Source organism: Onychostoma macrolepis, chromosome 02 (genome assembly GCF_012432095.1).
Source record: "Onychostoma macrolepis isolate SWU-2019 chromosome 02, ASM1243209v1, whole genome shotgun sequence".
Classification (NCBI taxonomy): Eukaryota; Metazoa; Chordata; class Actinopteri; order Cypriniformes; family Cyprinidae; genus Onychostoma; species Onychostoma macrolepis.
Window position 1 is genome coordinate 17,594,393 of NC_081156.1, and position 18,524 is coordinate 17,612,916.

The 18,524-nt window shown below is 38.4% G+C and overlaps 3 protein-coding genes and 2 non-coding genes across 5 annotated transcripts; 4 read left to right on the forward strand and 1 right to left on the reverse strand.

Moving 5' to 3' along the window:
• Positions 1 to 1,799: 1,799 nt before the first annotated feature.
• acadm (acyl-CoA dehydrogenase medium chain) lies at positions 1,800 to 7,146 on the reverse strand. Its single transcript, XM_058748878.1, has 12 exons — positions 7,010 to 7,146; positions 6,342 to 6,453; positions 6,155 to 6,252; positions 5,993 to 6,062; positions 3,600 to 3,700; positions 3,398 to 3,478; positions 3,169 to 3,299; positions 2,978 to 3,086; positions 2,722 to 2,862; positions 2,549 to 2,644; positions 2,213 to 2,461; positions 1,800 to 2,131 (listed from the first exon to the last, which is right to left on the reverse strand). The coding sequence occupies exons 1-12, from the start codon at positions 7,022 to 7,024 to the stop codon at positions 2,060 to 2,062; spliced, it is 1,275 nt and encodes a 424-aa protein (XP_058604861.1). The 5' UTR covers positions 7,025 to 7,146; the 3' UTR covers positions 1,800 to 2,059.
• Positions 7,147 to 7,904: 758 nt separating this feature from the next.
• Positions 7,905 to 15,362, forward strand: hectd3 (HECT domain containing 3). The gene is given in 22 exon segments (XM_058748833.1): positions 7,905 to 8,540; positions 8,807 to 8,967; positions 9,766 to 9,797; positions 9,800 to 9,857; positions 10,075 to 10,210; positions 10,316 to 10,437; positions 10,681 to 10,794; positions 11,085 to 11,167; positions 11,273 to 11,438; positions 11,525 to 11,606; positions 11,823 to 12,005; positions 12,599 to 12,651; positions 12,802 to 12,866; positions 12,957 to 13,060; positions 13,187 to 13,300; positions 13,394 to 13,483; positions 13,877 to 14,083; positions 14,221 to 14,350; positions 14,645 to 14,719; positions 14,798 to 14,879; positions 14,965 to 15,036; positions 15,132 to 15,362. Coding segments are annotated over 22 exon segments (2,562 nt in total). The 5' UTR covers positions 7,905 to 8,192; the 3' UTR covers positions 15,217 to 15,362.
• An 860-nt stretch (positions 15,363 to 16,222) lies between these two features.
• rps8a (ribosomal protein S8a) lies at positions 16,223 to 18,399 on the forward strand. Its single transcript, XM_058748985.1, has 6 exons — positions 16,223 to 16,269; positions 16,910 to 17,016; positions 17,246 to 17,345; positions 17,548 to 17,723; positions 17,930 to 18,059; positions 18,242 to 18,399. The coding sequence occupies exons 1-6, from the start codon at positions 16,266 to 16,268 to the stop codon at positions 18,349 to 18,351; spliced, it is 627 nt and encodes a 208-aa protein (XP_058604968.1). The 5' UTR covers positions 16,223 to 16,265; the 3' UTR covers positions 18,352 to 18,399.
• LOC131533458 (small nucleolar RNA SNORD46) lies at positions 17,069 to 17,174 on the forward strand. Its single transcript, XR_009269113.1, has one exon. It is a non-coding gene; the product is annotated as a small nucleolar RNA SNORD46 (small nucleolar RNA).
• Positions 17,774 to 17,843, forward strand: LOC131533451 (small nucleolar RNA SNORD38). Its single transcript, XR_009269112.1, has one exon. It is a non-coding gene; the product is annotated as a small nucleolar RNA SNORD38 (small nucleolar RNA).
• Positions 18,400 to 18,524: the final 125 nt, after the last annotated feature.

Genomic DNA, 18,524 nt, shown 5'->3' on the forward strand with positions numbered 1-18,524 from the left:
TGAATCCACAAATGTAAGCAAGATCCACACAGGGCAATCCAGGCAAAGGCAATATGTGCATTGCTTCTTTGCTCACAGTATACACAACAAATAGCAAGTCCTTTGCAGTAGTGTTCTGCCTTAAGAATGTCCGTGAATATGCGGTTTTGTATTTGTGGATTCTTTTGAGACTGTCATTCCGCAGCTTAAACTCACAAATGCACACAGGCCTATCTGTACCGGGTGTGTCTCACTCTTCTTTACAAGTGAAGCTGCGGGCTCTTTGATCGCCCCCTGGGGGCTGGCTGCAGTTCAGGTCATAAACCCCGCCCTCTCCATGTAAACGAATGGGACTTCAGTCAAAATAAAAAAATAAATTACACTTCCAATACAATTTTCCGAAATATGGTTTTGGTCATTTAACCTTTTCATTGGTGAGTTTAAAATATTCCAGCGGTCCCCCCAGAGTGAGTTTTTTTTAGGCGACCGTTATTTTAGAACGTTTCCCCTTAATGTTTCCATGGCGACGCGTCATGCTTGTCACATGACATACCGCTGCCACAATAACACTGAATGACAGATGGATCGCTTTTATTTCGTTTTTCCTTTTTTATTCAAAATATTCATAAACTTGCTTACGATATAATCAACTATCTGATATTCCGATTCACAAATATGTACAAATGAGTGTGTTTTATCGTTTAAAAACAGTTCTAAATGATCTTGATGGTGATTTGTAATGTGAGATGGGCGCCGCCATGTTTGTTCGTGCTGCAGTTCAGAGAGTCCTGTGAGTCGGATTTACATCACGTAAATTCATCAATTTCTCGCGAAATACATGTAAGTAAGTGGCGGGTGAAATAGGAGAAGAATAGAGAGAACTTTATAGTTACTTACACGAGTGTATTTTACGAACTCTAAATGTATTGTTTTACTAGTACTTATGTGTATTTAAATGTCTAAAGCACAAAATAAACATTATGTGGTTAAAAACACTTCATAGGTGTGATTATATGACAAGTGCAGCGGCATCTCAGCGTCAGACAAAACGCGAAAATGTAGTTTGAATTTGGCAGTTATGCGACGTCACCGAACGTTCTACATGCATCACCTCGCTGGAATCAAACTCCCGCAGACCCAATCAACCATAATGACATGCCCCGTTTTTATAGCATCAAATTACTAGCTAAAATCAAACTTATCACAAAAACGAACAATTGAACATATATCAGTGTGATAACAACTACCTTATATGACCAAAACCATATTTCGGAAAATTGTATTGGAAGTGTAATTTATTTTTTTATTTTGACTGAAGTCCCATTCGTTTACATGGAGAGGGCGGGGTTTATGACCTGAACTGCAGCCAGCCCCCAGGGGGCGATCAAAGAGCCCGCAGCTTCACTTGTAAAGACGAGTGAGACACACCCGGTACAGATAGGCCTGTGTGCATTTGTGAGTTTAAGCTGCGGAATGACAGTCTCAAAAGAATCCACAAATACAAAACCACATATTCACGGACATTCTTAAGGCAGAACACTACTGCAAAGGACTTGCTATTTGTTGTGTATACTGTGAGCAAAGAAGCAATTCGTATTCACGCGTGTGGATCTTTCGCGTGCATTTGTAGGAGGTTTTGATACTGTTTTCACTCCATAGATTACAATGAGATAAGCACTTGTCCAAATAAAGTTACTTGTATTGGTGGAAATCGCAGGGTTGCACTCAAATTGTAGGACAAAGCTAAATACTGCATTTTGTAGAGTAATTAAAATTAATAACATTTTGGTATAGATATTTGGGCAAGAAAATTACAAGTGTTTTTAAAGCAGATTATTTATTTATTTTTGTTTTGAGGATGTAATCAGTTACAAAAAGAATCTGCGGAAGAGCTGTGTAACTATGTTACTTTGATCAACTTAGTTGTTCAACACAAAGACGGCAAGGCATGCTGATATGACAAGGCAACTGGAGCTCTGTGTAGGCAATTTACAATCCTGAGATCTATTGATCAAAAAAAACAAACATCATGTACAAAAGACATGATAGCTTATGGCATTGAAGTCCTGGGTTTACAGGTTCATTGTTTGAATTTCCCAAGGTGTTCTCTTGAGATGATGAGCCTTTGGATTTGCGCAGTCCCTTCATAAATCTGTGGATGCAGACAATAATATAGTCACATTTTAGACTCTTTACCAATTCAAATTATCAAGGCTGGGTCTACAATCCTTACCTGGTAAATCTTAGCATCTCTCATCAGCTTCTCCACAGGATATTCACTATTGAAACCATTCCCACCAAAGATCTGGACGGCATCAGTGGCACACTGGTTTGCAATGTCTCCAGCAAAGGCCTTAGCGATCGAGGCAAAGTAGGTATTCCTGCGCCCCTGATCCACTTCCCAGGCTGATCTCTGATAGGCCATTCTGGCAAGTTCAACTTTCATGGCCATTTCAGCCAGAAGGAATGACACAGCCTGGTGCTGGGGTCAGAAAACAAACAAACAGTCTTATAAACCTCATGATATCAGTCTGGGTTGTTGAAAAGGTCTATCGACACAGACACCTACCTCTGCAATAAACTTGCCAAAAGTCTTTCTTTCCAAAGCATACTTTGTGGCTTCTTCCAGTGCTCTCTGTGCAAGTCCTGTGGCACCTGCAGCCACCTGAAAAACATCAAGAGATGGCTTATATAATACCATGAAGAATTTGTTAACAATAATAACTGCAAAAGAACACTTACTGGTGGTCTAGTCTTGTCAAATGCACCCATGGCAATCTTGAAGCCGGCTCCTTCTCCAATCAAAACATTCTCCTTCGGGATTCTTACATCCTCAAACGTGATGCCCCTGGTGTCGGAGCATCTCTGGCCCATGTTCAATTCCTGTTGAACAAAAGAATGTAGACATAAGCAAATTGTGCAGAATCTTACAGTAAAATTAATAAAGTACATAAGTGTTGTCTGAGTGCATCAGACTGCAGTTGTCAGCAGCTTGTACCTTTCTGCCAGGCTGGACCCCTGGGGTATCAGCTTCAACAATAAAGCCTGTGAAAGCCTTGCTAGCAGGGCATTTGGGATCAGAATCTGTGCGGGCCAGCAGGAAGTACCTATAAATGCAAACAGAAGGATTTATAATACATCCAAAACACAATTATGAGTTACAGAATAAGACTGAAGTGGTTTACCTACCAGTTTGCTTTTCCTCCATTGGTGATCCACATTTTCTGACCATTGATCACATACTCGTCTCCTTTCTTAACAGCCCGGGTCTTTATCCCAGCCACATCAGAGCCTGCTCCCGGCTCGGTCACACAGTACGCCTGTCGACACAGACATCTAATGTGACTATGTACTGCTAAAGGGAATGCTTCATAAATCATAAAAATATGAATGATTAGAAAAATGATGGCACACTTACACACATTAGTGGTTCTTCTGTCATTCTGCCCAAATATTTCTTCTTCTGGGCATCATTACCAGCAATAATGACGGGCATTTGCTGCATGAAAAAATTTAAAAAAAAAAAAAAAACATTAAAATGTAAAATAAATTCTGGCATGCAAAAATTACCATTTCGTTCAAATATTAAATGATGCACACTTTCATAAAACTACACTTACTCCCAGAGAGTTTGCCTCAATGGCTGTCTGTACTCCAGTGCAACCAAAGGCCAGTTCCTCTGTGATGAGACAGGCATCAAATATGCCCAGACCCATTCCACCTGAAACATGTAGCAAAATGCAACATGGTCAGAATTAAAGGAATGGTTGTCTTCATTTTGTACCAAACTCCTGTGACTTACTTTCTTCCATTAAACACAAAATGTACATTTGTGAAGTATATCTTGGGTACGCATTTGAATACCATGAAAAGGAGGAAGCATGGGGTTGCCTAGTCTCAGCCTTAGACATTACACCTATTGACTGTTGGTTGAGCATCTGATGCATTAGGCACACAAAATAGCAAACGCTTTGGGAATTTTTAACTTGTCATCTGATTGTTTTAATTCTACTGGATTTCCAGGAGATCTGTGTGTCCCATTCTTTGACGGCCCACCTGGAAACATAGCCTTTGTGAGGCCAAACCACCTCACAAAAGAAGAAAGCCGTCATGTTTATAAACTAGGACAATAAGTGCTTCTCAGTATCAATTAAAACCTGGATTTTCAAAAGGTATGAGAAGTTCATAGCATAGACTCTTGACCACTGAAGACGACATTCCTGATTAACGATTGGTTAGATTGGTCTGTTATTGTAGGGACATCGACTTTACATTTTCACACCCCTAAACATGACTCAGAACAGAAGAAACGGTCATTGCTTTACATGTCAAGTCAGATTTGCCAATGAAAACTGCAATGGGGTCCAGATCTTCTGCCATCAGTCTGAAGATCTGGCTACGTGAGACTAGACAGTGCCAAGCTCTAAAATGCCATAAAATACACCCTATAAGTGTTTCATATGACTTTTGTGCAGTGTTGGGTAAGTTACTTTCAAAAAGTAATTACTTACATCAATATTGTTTTTAAATTACTTTACTAATTACTCTGTCTGAAAAGTAACTTTGTTACTCAATAAGTAACTTAATTATTCAAATCGCCAATTAGGCTACATCTTAAAATCCCTATAAACCTTAATAGAAATTAAACTGTTTATTCTTTCAATTTGAGTCAAACATAAAAGTTTAGCCTTTTAGCTTTAAAACAACTGTAATACTTAAACATTTTTATAAAAAAAAAAAAAAAAAAAAAAAAAAAAAAAATTAACCTTCTTTGGTTAACAAATATAAATTAGTGAATAACAAAAAAGCTTAAGTTAAACAATACATTTCAGTTTGGCAAGATGTTCAGGAAAAGCCCAACTAGTAAAATCCATACAGGTTTATGTAAAAATAACACATTAACTAATGCAGGTAAGAATAAATTACAGAAATGATCTTCTCTGCTGAATAAAGTCATGTCAGATCGCGTTGTTCATATGAGGTAAAATCCTCATAGCAGGTCTTCTTTCAAAAATGATGAAAATTAGATGAATCTTGATTTTTTATTTTTTTAAATAAATTTATCTATGTGTGGGCGTTTGCGTTGGGTGAGTGACCGTGTATACACACACACACACAATGCGTATTTTTCAATTAAAGACAGCTTATGGATTTATATGGGCTGCTTTTGGTGCTTGACACTTTTTTATTGGTCTTTTGTGTTCAAGAATAAGGTTAAGAATTATGCTATTAGTTACTTAAATATAAAATGTTTTTCTCTATTTAACAACATTACAATAGTGAAAGACATCTTACTGACCATGTCTCTTGTGCGGCGGGATGTTGGACTCATGAAAAATAATCACATTGTTTGTATTCACCAAAACTCTGCGTAGCAGTCAAAAAAACGGGACAAGAGAAGTCACGTACAGGACAAATCAATTAGGCCCAAAATACGGGACGTCCCGGCTAATACGGGACGGTTGGCAACCCTACTTATATGTATCTGAGTATTTAAGGTTTCTCTGTGAATCAGGAAAATCTGAAAGTGAACAAACCAGTACACGGAGGGTTAATGCCGCTGCATTCAATTTTATCTTTAGACGGTAAATTTAGATTTCAAATTCAATATTGATTTTAGAACTGTTGAAATTATTTACTGTATGTAACGCAAGTACTTTATAAGTAACTGTAATTAAATTACCTAAAAATGAACAGTAATCCCTACTTTACTTTTTCAGTGGAAAAAGCGTACTTTGTAACGCGTTACACCCAACACTGCTTTTGTGCCTCATTTAATCTATCCTAAACGTCAGTCTGTTCCCAAGCTTGCTTATAGTTTCAGATATGATTTTGTAAAGTACAAGTCATATGGACTACTTTTATGGTATAATTGCATAGAAACAAGCAAGTAGTAGTACATTATTCAAATGTCTCCTTTTATGTTTCACAAAAGTCAGTCATACAGGTTTTAGAATTACATGAAGATGAAGAAATTACAGAATTTTTGGGCATCAGACTTTAAAGTACCTACCACAGTCCTCTGGAATATGTCCATTCATTAGACCCAACTCCCATGCTCTCTTAATGAGAGGAAATGGATACTGCAAAGAGGAAATAAAGAGAGTTCACATTTTTTGCAAATCTAAAAATGTGTCAATTAAAAATGGTGGACACATGGATTTAAATAACCCACTTCACCACTTCTGTCATATGACGGGGCAGCTGGGACAATCTCCTCCCTTGCAAACTTTCTTGCCACCTCCTGGAACTCTTTCTGCTGGTCAGTTAGCTCTGTTAAATTGAGGAACAGTGTGTTGGGATGGTCTAACAATCCCTTGGTATTTTTGAAAACACAGTGAGCAGAGGATGATAATACATACCAAAGCTGAAGCCTCCAAGAGATTCTTTCAATGCAGCAGTAGCTGCTCTGGCACTAGCTTGAGGTCCAGTACTCTGAAACCTAAGTCCAGCCTGAAAACCTGCCCTCAAAACCTGTTGGACAATAATTAAATACACAATTACACACTGACTTAACAGTTTTAAAGATTCACCAATGCAGATAATGTCCCTACAGCTAACAAGGAAATGATTCACATAATAGACAAACTTACATATATATATACACATATATACACACACACAACATGATTGCACTTAATGACTTTTATTTTAATTGTATACAATAAAATGAATAAAGTCGCATAAAGAGTATGTTACAGTATATGTACATACAGTATGACAAGATAAGTTTAAGCACTTTTGTTTACAGACAGGGTTACACAAGTCAAAGTGAATCTACAAACAGGAGAGAAGTTCAAACTTTCTCAACGTCACCAATTAACTCATCACATTTAGGAAAACTACATAAATTAATCCCAGGTGCAGTGATTTTCTCACTAACTGCGTAGACTAATTTAGCTGTTGGAATTCAGCTTATCTAACTACCTAGCGCTAGGCTAGCTAGCTCTTAATATGACATAAATAAAATTGAAAGTATGTGCAAAATAAAAACTGTTTAACAATTACGTCAACATAAATGCGTGCTTACCTTGTTAAATATCATCGTTATTTCTTAGTGACAATGCTCAGAGCCTTCAATGCCCTTACGATGTTCACCCTCAGAAAACATGAAGTACCAACCAATCATCGGCCTCTGTTTTATCACGTGATTAAGCACCGTCTCTCTAGTGACTTTTGCCCTACTTTTATTATATAACGCCAAAGATGATACAAATATTACGTCTCTGGTTATCCATATTTACTTTAAAAACGACAAGAAAATTAGTCAAATTAAAGAAAATTGTGTTCTTAATGGACGTATTCATATTTTGTTTAAAAAATAATGCCTGCTTCAACTTTCTTTTCTGTTTTGCATTAAAACAGCCTACTGAACAGAAATGAGCAATTCATTCAAAGAGTATAATACTTAATTATTAATGTTATCAATTAATTAAATAATTTATTTATAAATTTGAATAATACAACTGTATATTGGTAACATTTTATTTTACGTTGTCCTTTCACACATTACACATGTACTTACTATTAAATTATGCATAATTACTTAAGTAACCCTAAACCAAATCTAATCATAGCCCTAACCATATAGTAAGTACGTGTAGATAATTAATATTACACCGTAACAACACCTTAAAATAAAGTGTAACCGTTGTATTTATAAAATATAATTTATCATTTAAAATATGTAGGCCTTGTATGTATATGCATGATGAGGGTTTGAAAAGTCTGATGCCCCTTCTTCGAATATTTATCATTATTATTTAAAATTATTTGAATAATTTTTACTTATGTAAAAGGTAGGATTTTTAAAAACAAACATCATGACTTTAAATAGTCAAAATAAAAATAAAAATTCATTTTCAGTTTTATTCCATTTTAAATGAGGGTAATAATGTAACAGGCAGTGTATCCAGTAGGGGAAGTAAACACACATGGGCGGATCGCCCTTTAGACCGGTGGAGATACATAGCTGTCTTGACAGATGCCAGTCTCTGTGAGAAAGCTCTGGCGGGAGTAACAATGCTCAACTGTATCTAGACTTTTGTCGAACGGTTCGTTTATTACACCGGATCTCAGTAAAAGCGGACAAACCGGGAAAGAAAGGGAAAGCATATGTTAGGGTAATGCTCGCCGACGGCCGAACTGCTCAGTGTTGGTGTTGACACATCCTCAGCTAGCTCTCGGCTAGCTCTCTCAAACTTGAGGAGGAGATGTCTCCGGACGACAACCCTCACACCCTCCTGGGAAGGATACGGTTTTTAAACAAGTGCATTGAATGTTTCCGAAAAAGTGAGCCTCTGCCGGAGTCCCTGTGTTACGTGCCGAAAGAGGTTTGCTACAAAATCTGTAAGGATTCATCGTCGGGCTCCACTTCCGCGTCTTCTTCAACAGCTGGCAACTCAGGAGGCAAGAGTGTGGTGTCGGTGTGGGAAAGTCCACATCAGGCTCCACACAAGAAATTATGCAAGTGTAACATCGAGCCCAAAAAAGGCACATGTATACGGACAACAGGGGAAGAGTACTGCAACAGCCATGGCCTGTGGGTCAAAATAAGCAAGGTATGCACTGTTTGTATAAGCTGTTGTGTGTCAGAAGGTATTTTGATTGATCTGCTGTATCATTATTACTCTCTGAATACACTGGACTTCCTGGTCCGTGACGTCACGGCATGTAGTGTGTGTGTGTGTGTGTGTATATGTGTGTGTGTTTGTGTTTGTGTGTGTGGCTCTCAGAATGTTCCACTCTTTCCATCAATGTGCATTCAAATGTGAGTCAGCCTGTTTTGTTTGTCACTGTGATTGTTTGACTGTTCTGACCATCACAGGAGCAGCTGGAGGAGTATCGTGCTGGTCTGGACATAGAGGAGGGCTGGATCCTGGTGTGTAAACACACAGAAGGTGGAGACAGGCTTGTGCCGGTAGAATCTCCAGACACTGTCAGCCGCCAGCAGCAGCTGTTTGGATATGACCACAAGCCGTGTAGCAGGTTTGTGTCATCATTGGCCACCATTCTCTAATTCACTGATCCATGATGTACATAACTTCAGTTTATTGAACCGTAAATTTGTGAGCAACGTGTTGGGAGCTAAATGTCTAAAAGTCTGTGGTCAGTTTTTTTTTTTTAAAAGGAATTACTAATTTTATTCAGTAAGGATTGAAAAACTGATCAGTAGTGGCATTTATAATTTTACAAAAGATTTCTGTTTCAAATATGCTGTTCTTTTGAACATTCATCAAAGAATCGTTAACAAAGGATCAGGGTTTCCACAAAATATTAAACTGTTGTCAATATTGGAAATAATAAAAAAAGTGACTTGAACACCAAATTAGCATATTCAAATAATTTCTGAAGGATCATGTGACACTGGAGTAATGGCCGCTGAAAATTCTGCTTTGCCAACCCAGGAATTATTCAAATATATTTTTTAAATGTGTTAAAATAGATAACAGCTATTGTTAATTGGGATAATATTTTACAACATTACTGTTTTACTGTTTAAAAAAAAAAAAGTCCTACAGACTACAAATCTTTGAACGGTTGTATTTGCTTTATAGCAGAAAATGGATTTGCTGTCTTAATGTAACACCTCAATCAATTATTTTAAAAATGATCTGCCATTAAAATGTAACTGGCCGGTCTGACATATTCAGCTTCAGTACCTGAATTCACAGTCTGTGTGAAACATGTCTATTAAGATAATATTAAAGTGTTGATTGTAAATAATTCTATCCTGACAATTCAGTGGATGTAAAGTACCAACATTTTTCCTGAATGGTTTTGTAGGTGGGAGCAGGTGGTGGATGTGGAAAACTCTTACACATGGGTGCCAAACCCAAGGTGGCAGAGCCGGACGAGGTCGCTGTTCGCAAACTGAGGTGAGTGGATGCTTTGACACAAAAAATTAAAAGAAGAAATCTGCATATTTGCACCACATGACTTGTATTTGGTGAACAAGAAAGCAGAGGTGTATCCAACTCATTGCATATACAGTATGAATTGCATTAATAAATTAATAGATCTGGAAAAAAAAATAGCATGATGGTATTGACCTGGATCTGTTTTTGATGGACTTGTGCAAACTCTGTCTTCCAGGTATGTACCTCCTACATGGGCATTTGAATGTGATGAGGACCTAGTACACTACTTCTATGACCACATTGGGAAAGAAGATGAAAACCTTGGCAGCGTGAAGCAATGCGTGACCAGCATTGATGTGTCTTCCAGTTCGGTATGTGAGGGCTTAGTATTATTCTACATTATATTGAAGAGCAGAGAGCCGTGAACATACAGTACCAGGTGTTCAAGACTAGTAAGTGAGTTTTTCTGTTTGAAGGAGGACCCCAGCGGTGGTGCAAGCTGCCTGACAGATGGAGACACTGAGACATACTGGGAGAGCGATGGAATGCAGGGACAGCACTGGATCCGGCTGCACATGAAGAGGGGCACTGTGGTCAAGTAAGGACAGCTGATCTGCTAGTCACCATTGGGACTGACTGAACTGTCATTTTGCAAGTGAAATCAGATCTGATCATTCAGACACACATTCTGGCATTCCACAAATTCTGATTTTTATTTCATTTCAATCCTTATTATGTGTTTTATTTGCTAATCAGACTGCAGAAAACTGTGCCAGATTTAATTCAGATTAAAAAAGCTGATCGGAAACAAAATAAATAATTTTATTTTCTCTTCTTTTAGCAAACTGATATTAACAGTGGACTCAACAGATGATAACTACATGCCCAAAAGAGTGACTGTATATGGTGGAGAGGTAGATAATCTCAAGAAATACAGTGATGTAACAATAGATGAGTAAGTCATTTTTTTTATTATTATTTAAAGCCTAACAAACATTTTTGGTGCAATATTTTGTTTGGAAAGTGTGCTTGGGATATATTCTTTTAAAATAAATGTCACTTTGCTATTTTGTTATCTAATGTGATAACATTGATGCAATTTTAAGTGTGGTTTAAAAGTCTAATTACTTTTTGGGGCCAGTTACCATTTAATATGCATAAGCTGTTGTATTTTCAAGTTATAAATATGTAAAGGTTATATAAGATTCTGAATATTGCAACACTATGGCTTTATTTCTATCACAGCAACTTAATTGGAGAGGTTTGTGTGCTGGAGGACATGACATCACATTTGCCTGTCATAGAGATCAGGATCGAGGAATGCAGAGGTAAGATTCATCTGACATGACATGCGCTGTCATTTGAAAGAGAAAGCCAGACTCCTGACCAGTCATCTTGATTTGTTTATTTTCTGTAATTATATTTTGCTGTAGATGAGGGAATCGATGTACGGATCAGGGGTCTAAAGATCAAATCGTCCTGTGAGCGTGACTTGGGCCTGAATGCAGACGTATTCCAGTCTCCCAACTTAGTGCGCTACCCGAGGTTGGAGGGAACACGCCCTGATGTCCTCTATCACCGCGCATTGGTCATTCAGAGGTAACGCCCAGCAATATGTGACTTAATAAGCCCTATATATGAGCTTTTGGCAACTCTCAGTGTTGCTTTTTTTTTTGTGTCTACAGGTTCATCACACTCCTGGACAGTCTGTTGCCTCATATGGTGCCTGCATGGGACTACAGCCTTGGAACATTCAACCAGATCAAAGTTAGTATTCTTGTCTACAGCAAATTTATCTTCAGTGAATAGTTTGTGTATACGTGTACATGTTGTCCTTCGTCTTTCACATCAGTTACTTAAATTGTCAACGTGAAATTTGTACTTTCTGCCCCACTTCTTCCCTTGTCTGCCATTGCCATCTGAAATTTATGTGCCAAACTTTTTTTTTTTTTCTGTTTCTTCAAATGTTGTGCTGCTCTTAAGAGTATAAAGCAGTTCCTGCTGTTGTCCAAGCGTCGCTCTGCCCTCATCACCCAGTGCCTGAAGGACTCTGAGACCAGTAAGCCTAACTTCATGCCCCGCCTTTACATCAACCGTCGCCTTGCCATGGAGCACCGTGACAATCCCACTCTGGACCCCACATGTAAAAGTGCTGTCTTCACTCAGGTAGTCCACAAAACAAGTGTCAATTCTTTTACGAAATCCATTGTTCTGTGGTTGCATAAGACGCACTACTGTTCAAAAGTTGGTGTCACAAATATTTTTTTTTTTTTAAGAAATAAAGGTATTGTTCAGCAAGAACAAATTAAATTGATGAGAAGTGGCAGTGAAGACATTTAAAATATTACAAAAGACTTCTATTTCAAATAAATGCTGTTTTCTCTATTCATCACAGAATCCTGCAAAAATATTTCCACAAATATTAAGCAGCATAACTGTTCTCAACATTGATGAAAATAAGAAATGTTTCTTGACCACCGAATCAGTGTATTAGAATCATTTTCTGAAGGATCATGTGACACTTGACTAGAGTAATGGCTGCTGAATATTCAGCTTTGTCATCACAGAAATAAATGACATTTTAAAATATATTCAGTAAGATAAGTTATGTAAAATTATAATAATGTTTTTACTGTATTTTTTAAACGTAAATACAGCCTTGGTGAGCATAAGAATTTTTGAAAAACATTTTTAAAATCTTCTTGACCACGAACATTTGAAGGGTGATGCAGAGTGAATATTCTTTGTTGTTTATGCAGGTGTATGAGGGTCTGAAGCCGTCTGACAAGTATGAAAAGACTCTGGACTACAGGTAGACTTTTTTTTTTTTTTTTTTAGAATTCCAGAAGTTGTTTTATAGTACTTACACTTAAATAGTCAAAATGCTTCATAACACATTAGTTATGATTGAAACTATCTCTTTATTATACTTTGCACACAAATATTTTTCTCTTTCTTACAGGTGGCCAGCACGATATGACCAGTGGTGGGAGTGTAAATTCATTGCAGAAGGCATCATCGATCAAGGTCTTATAGAGATAAGCTTCCTCACACCCACAATAATTCTCATGTCTGCAATAAAACATCTTATCCTCACCTGAGATTTCTGTCTTGTAGGTGGTGGTTTTCGGGACAGCCTGGCAGACATGTCTGAAGAGCTTTGTCCCAGCTCATCGGAGTGCTCCATTCCACTTCCATTCTTCACGCGAACTTCTAACCAGGTAACAAAAAACTTGACAGATGCACTGTCGTTTTCTTTATATAGTCCATTGCATTGCATTGACTCTAATTTAACTGACAAGGTAGTTATTAACTTATCAATCATTATATAACTGTTTTTGGATCAGGGGGCTGGTGAGGCCAGAGACTTCTATGTGCCAAATCCTTCATGCCGAGAATTCCACAAATTGGAGTGGATTGGGCAACTAATGGGTGCAGCTCTTCGCGGAAAAGACTTTCTGGTGAGTGCCGGTCTTGTTGTGTAATTGTATTGGGACTTAAGTGTTAATTGAACATTCTGTAGAGAATGAGATTTCATAATATTTATTCTTTAGGTTCTGGCTTTACCAGGGCTGGTGTGGAAGCAGCTGATTGGAGAATCTGTCAGCTGGACTAAAGACTTTCCTGCAGTAGATTCAGTGCTGGTAAGAAGCCCAAACATCTCTCCCTCAGTCCTATCTTTGCATCTTGATGCTGACCACTCTTTGGCCAGATGAGAACTGGACAGTCGATTGAGCCTGGTTTCTCCCAGGGTTTTTTTTCTCCATTTCTGTCACCTAATGGATTTTGGGTTCTCTGCCACAGTCTTCTTTGGCTTGCTTAGTTGGGGATTAAAAGGCAATGATTATTCGGTTGAATTATCTTGACTGCTCTGACACTATAAGATGAGAACAAAACTGAGCTGAATTGTGACACTATTGTCTTCTGTAGAGCTGCTTTATACCTGAATCAAAATCATTTGTACCGAAAAAAGAGCTAAAGGTGACTTGATTTAACCGACATGTAATCAGTGGAACTGATGAAACATGATTCCTTAGGTGAAGTTGTTGGAGGCTATGGAGCATATGGACAAGGAGACATTTGATTTTAAGTTCGGCCAGGAGCTTGTGTACACCACACCCCTGAGTGACGGGCGGCTGGTGGAGCTGATCCCAGGAGGCAGTGGAGTGGTGGTCCGATATGAAGACCGCATGGAGTTCATACGCCTGGTACAGAAATCCAGGCTAGAAGAGAGCAGGGAACAGGTAATACTACATTACATAGTATATTGAGACCATTATAATTGGGATCAACAGAAAAAGCTTCTTTTTTTTTTTTAAACTAAGAATATAGTTTTTTTCGATCAGTCTGTAAAATTCTGTGCTGTGTTTCTGCACTGCAGATTGCTGCCATGCAGGCAGGACTGGTGAAAGTGGTGCCGCAAGCTGTGCTTGATCTCCTGACATGGCAGGAAGTGGAGAAGAAAGTGTGTGGAGACCCAGAGATCACAGTGGAGGCCCTTAAACGCCTCAGTGAGTCATACAGCAGCTGACATGAGCATTAAATAATTGATATTCTCTGCCTCAGCATGAATTCTTCAAGGCACTGAACCGAATAGTGGTTGAAACTGAAAATATTACAGCTCTGTACTGCAGTCATTCTCAACTTGTTTTACTTTAGGTCCCAAATTTAAATTGAATTTCAAGCGGCACATTATCAAAATAGTTTGTTTTGCTAGAATTTTATGTCAATGTTTGCTAATGTAATGCATGTATACTAATCTGAGGTGTTAAAATGTTTTTTACTTGACGTGCTGTTTCTATCAGCACGCTATGAAGACTTGGAACAAACGGATGTCAGAGTGCAGTACTTATGGGAGGCCCTGATGAACTTCACCAATGGTTAGTAAGGATCCTTGGTAATAATTTGCAAAAAGAAGTACTTGATTTTAATTTTTGATTTATCTACACTTTCACCAGAGGATCGCAGCAGGTTTTTGAGGTTTGTGACTGGCAGAAGTCGTCTTCCTGCTCCAATTTATATCTTCCCAGACAAACAAGGGTGAGTTGTGGAGAAAATAACACTGAGATCACATGCATTTAGGATGTGGTCTGAATGAACATTAAACAAATGCATTTTTGTCTAGATCCGAAACCACAGATGCACTTCCTCAATCTTCCACATGTTCCAGCACCCTTTATCTACCCAAATACCCAAGGTCTGTTTATGTAATATAATATTTATGTGAGCAGTTGGTCTTTTCTGATGCATGATAACTAAAATGTCCCTTTTTTACTGCTTTGTAATCCGCAGTGCTAAAGTTTGTGAAGAGAAGCTTCGCTACGCTGCATATAATTGTGTGGCCATCGATACAGACATGAGCCCTTGGGAGGAGTGACCTGATTTTGCCATGTTTACGAATTTTACATACTGGGATTTTGGCATAAATGAACTGTAGCCTTCAGCACCGTGCACATGACCATGCCTACACTATTGCCAATTACATCTGTACAGTATAAATAAATAAATATGTTATAAACAATACCTGGTTTGCAATTCTTTCAAGCTTATAAATCAATAAAGTCTGAGACCACAACAGGACGATTTCTATTTAGAATTTTTATTTTCTAAAGTAATACAAAATTTAAAATGAATTTTAGAAATGTTGTCACCCTTTTGCCTTACTGACAGCAGCACACAAGGTACATGAACTTCATAAGTGTCTGCGATCACAGCCGTGATTTATTTTTTTCCTGAGGTGAATGTTGTTTCTTCTAGGCTGGATGTCATATAGGCAGCTTTTCTGCAAAGAACGTTGTTCATGGGCTTGTTATGAGCAGTATCAAAAAAGACTTTCTGGCAAATTTTATATACACAAACCTAAGTACTTGAGGGTGAACCCTAGGTTTTGTCTATTTTACAAGTCTCTGTCTTATACAAAAGTCCTCAAAATGATTAAAAAAGAAAGAAAGAAAGAAAAAACATGCAATAAAATGTCTTGCCATAAATGGGAGAATGTGATTTACAAGAAAAGCCCTGACCCTTTTCTTTTATGCACCTAAATCTACTGTTGCAAAAGATATATTCTTGTTGCCAAGTTGTTTGTAGGAAATGTTCAATAAAAAAACAACAAACTATTAATTATTTATTTATCAGATGCTTTAAATCGATTTACAGTACACTTACTACACTATATAGGACCTTGGGTGCGGCAAATTAGCGACTTAAATTCTTAAATATGCAATATGGTTAAAATGAATGTTTTTATAAGTGTAAAACACTGGAAAAACTCGGGATTATAAACTAAACACGTGGTGGCAGTGAAGTGTTTCCCCTCAGAGCCAGAAGAATTACTCTCGCGATTTCTGCAGGTATTCTCGCGATATGTGATTGCTTGAAACCCGCCCATGAGCCTTTGCGAGCCCTCTTTCTAGCCGGCGCCTGAGAATGGGTACGTGTTTTCTGATTGTGGTCGCTGGAACAATCTGTCTTCATCTGCGCTGTCCGATAATGCTTTAAATTAAACTCACTCAGTGCTATATCACAAAGGTAGATTTCAAGCGATATAGTGACAAATTGGACGATTCAGTGCCTTTAAAAACGTTTTTACGAGAAGAGATGGGGAAAGTGGCTGGAGACATTGCTCAAGATGGCTGCGCGCATGGGGTACTATACTCTAAAACAGCGTTAAGAGTGCTAACAAGGCTGGTAGTTGTACTCCGATTTATTCGTAGATAAAGGATTTTGTTGCCGAGAAGAGTAATTTAGATGAGAAACTAGTTAGCACCAGAGGCTAAACGGGTAGTAAATTCATGTCAACCATTGGAGGCTGCATGGCCTGCTAAAGTGAGCTGATAATTAGGCCTGGGTAACGTTTAGTTTGTAAATGTTAGCCAACTATCGTTTGCTTAATACTTCTCGTATATTTATACGTTCAAGCTTGAGTGTGCATGATGAATCCAGTTTGCGGAATCCGATTTTTCATGCGGATAAACACCTTGGAGAACTGAACACTCAAGTATGCGGTGGAAGGGAATGTTTAATCTCATTCAGATTTGTTTCTAATGCATCTGAATCTCTTTACTCTAAAGGTATCTCAAGGGACAACTGGCACAAACGCCGCAAGACTGGTGGCAAACGCAAGCCCGTCCACAAGAAAAGGAAATATGAGCTCGGGCGTCCTCCCGCAAACACCAAGGTAAAGCTAACTTAAATATATTTTGCTATCAGAGTCAATATCTCTTTGCGACAATGTGGGTGATGAAAACATTTCCTTAGGTTGGTCATTTTTGGCCGTTTTGGTCGAAGCCTTTGACCTCCCAATGTTAGGATCAGTCATAGTTACACTGACACATGGCCGAGCTCAAAATGTCTTCATAGGTCTTCGTCACATTTTATATTAAACACATTTTTATGGCTCTCTGTAGATTGGACCTCGCCGCATCCACACAGTAAGAGTCCGTGGTGGAAACAAGAAATACCGTGCCTTGAGGCTCGATGTGGGCAACTTCTCATGGGGCTCGGAATGCAAGTATCTGATAAATGTTTTTGTGCTGCTTGTATAGGTGTAGCTCTTTCAATGATGATAATCTGTCCAGTTCTGCTACTGAATATGCTTGATGGATATCATTTAGTTTTCTGAGAAAGACACATTCAGCCTGATCTTTAATGTATTTTTGCTGAGCTTTTATTGGATGTTTCATTAGAGGCGGTTTTAATGATATTTCAGGCTGTACCCGCAAGACCAGGATCATTGATGTGGTCTACAACGCCTCTAACAATGAGCTGGTGAGAACCAAGACCCTGGTGAAGAACTGCATTGTCCTTGTGGACAGCACTCCCTACAGACAGTGGTATGAGTCTCACTATGCTCTTCCACTTGGCAGGAAGAAGGGTGCCAAGCTGGTGAGTTCAATCAGTTGTCTTTATTAAATTGTTGGGTCTCAATAGTGGTCTTTCTTTGATGATAACATTGTCCAGTTCTGCTACTGAATGAAAGTGATGCAGTTTAAGACTCTGAGGAAGGCTTGTAGCTTATAAAATCTGTCAATCAAAAACATGCACTGTAATCAGTATATTGCTAATTATTATCATTTGATTTGTCAATCCAGACCCCTGAGGAAGAGGAAATCCTGAACAAGAAAAGGTCGAAAAAGGTCCAAAAGAAGTTCGATGTGCGCAGAAAGAACAGCAAGATCAGTTCTCTGTTGGAGGAGCAGTTCCTGCAGGGGAAACTTCTCGGTAAGTTGTGTTTTAAGGTCTGAATGTGACATTGATGTGATTTGTGATGAAACTTTAACCAGTTCTGCTACTGATACAACAGTGCTGAAGTTATACCATTTCTGATAACCACTGAAATGCTGCCTGCAGCGACACCACCCTATCAGTTTAAGAGTTTAAACGATGGTTTTGTTTCTCCACAGCCTGCATTGCCTCCAGACCAGGACAGTGTGGTAGGGCTGATGGCTACGTCCTTGAGGGCAAAGAACTGGAGTTCTATCTGAGAAAGATTAAAGCCAAGAAAGGCAAATAAATGTACAGCTCTCTTTGATATGACCATTAAAGAAAATACCCCAACTCAGCATGTCGCTGTTCTCATTTTGTACAACAGTGTTCAGTTGTCTTGCAAAAGCTTTTGATTAGAAAGTTGACTTAGCTGAGATGATACACACTTGTGACATCTTGCAGTAATTGTTTCTGGTGTGC

Excerpts from the sequence above, each read along its gene's own strand:
- rps8a (XM_058748985.1), top strand. Across the intron at positions 17,346-17,547 it reads CTTCTCATGGGGCTCGGAAT|GCTGTACCCGCAAGACCAGG; the intron begins GCAAGTATCTGA and ends ATGATATTTCAG. Across the intron at positions 18,060-18,241 it reads CCTGCAGGGGAAACTTCTCG|CCTGCATTGCCTCCAGACCA; the intron begins GTAAGTTGTGTT and ends GTTTCTCCACAG.
- acadm (XM_058748878.1), bottom strand. Across the intron at positions 3,479-3,599 it reads TTGAGGCAAACTCTCTGGGA|CAAATGCCCGTCATTATTGC; the intron begins GTAAGTGTAGTT and ends TTTTTCATGCAG. Across the intron at positions 3,300-3,397 it reads CAGAAGAACCACTAATGTGT|GCGTACTGTGTGACCGAGCC; the intron begins GTAAGTGTGCCA and ends CTGTGTCGACAG.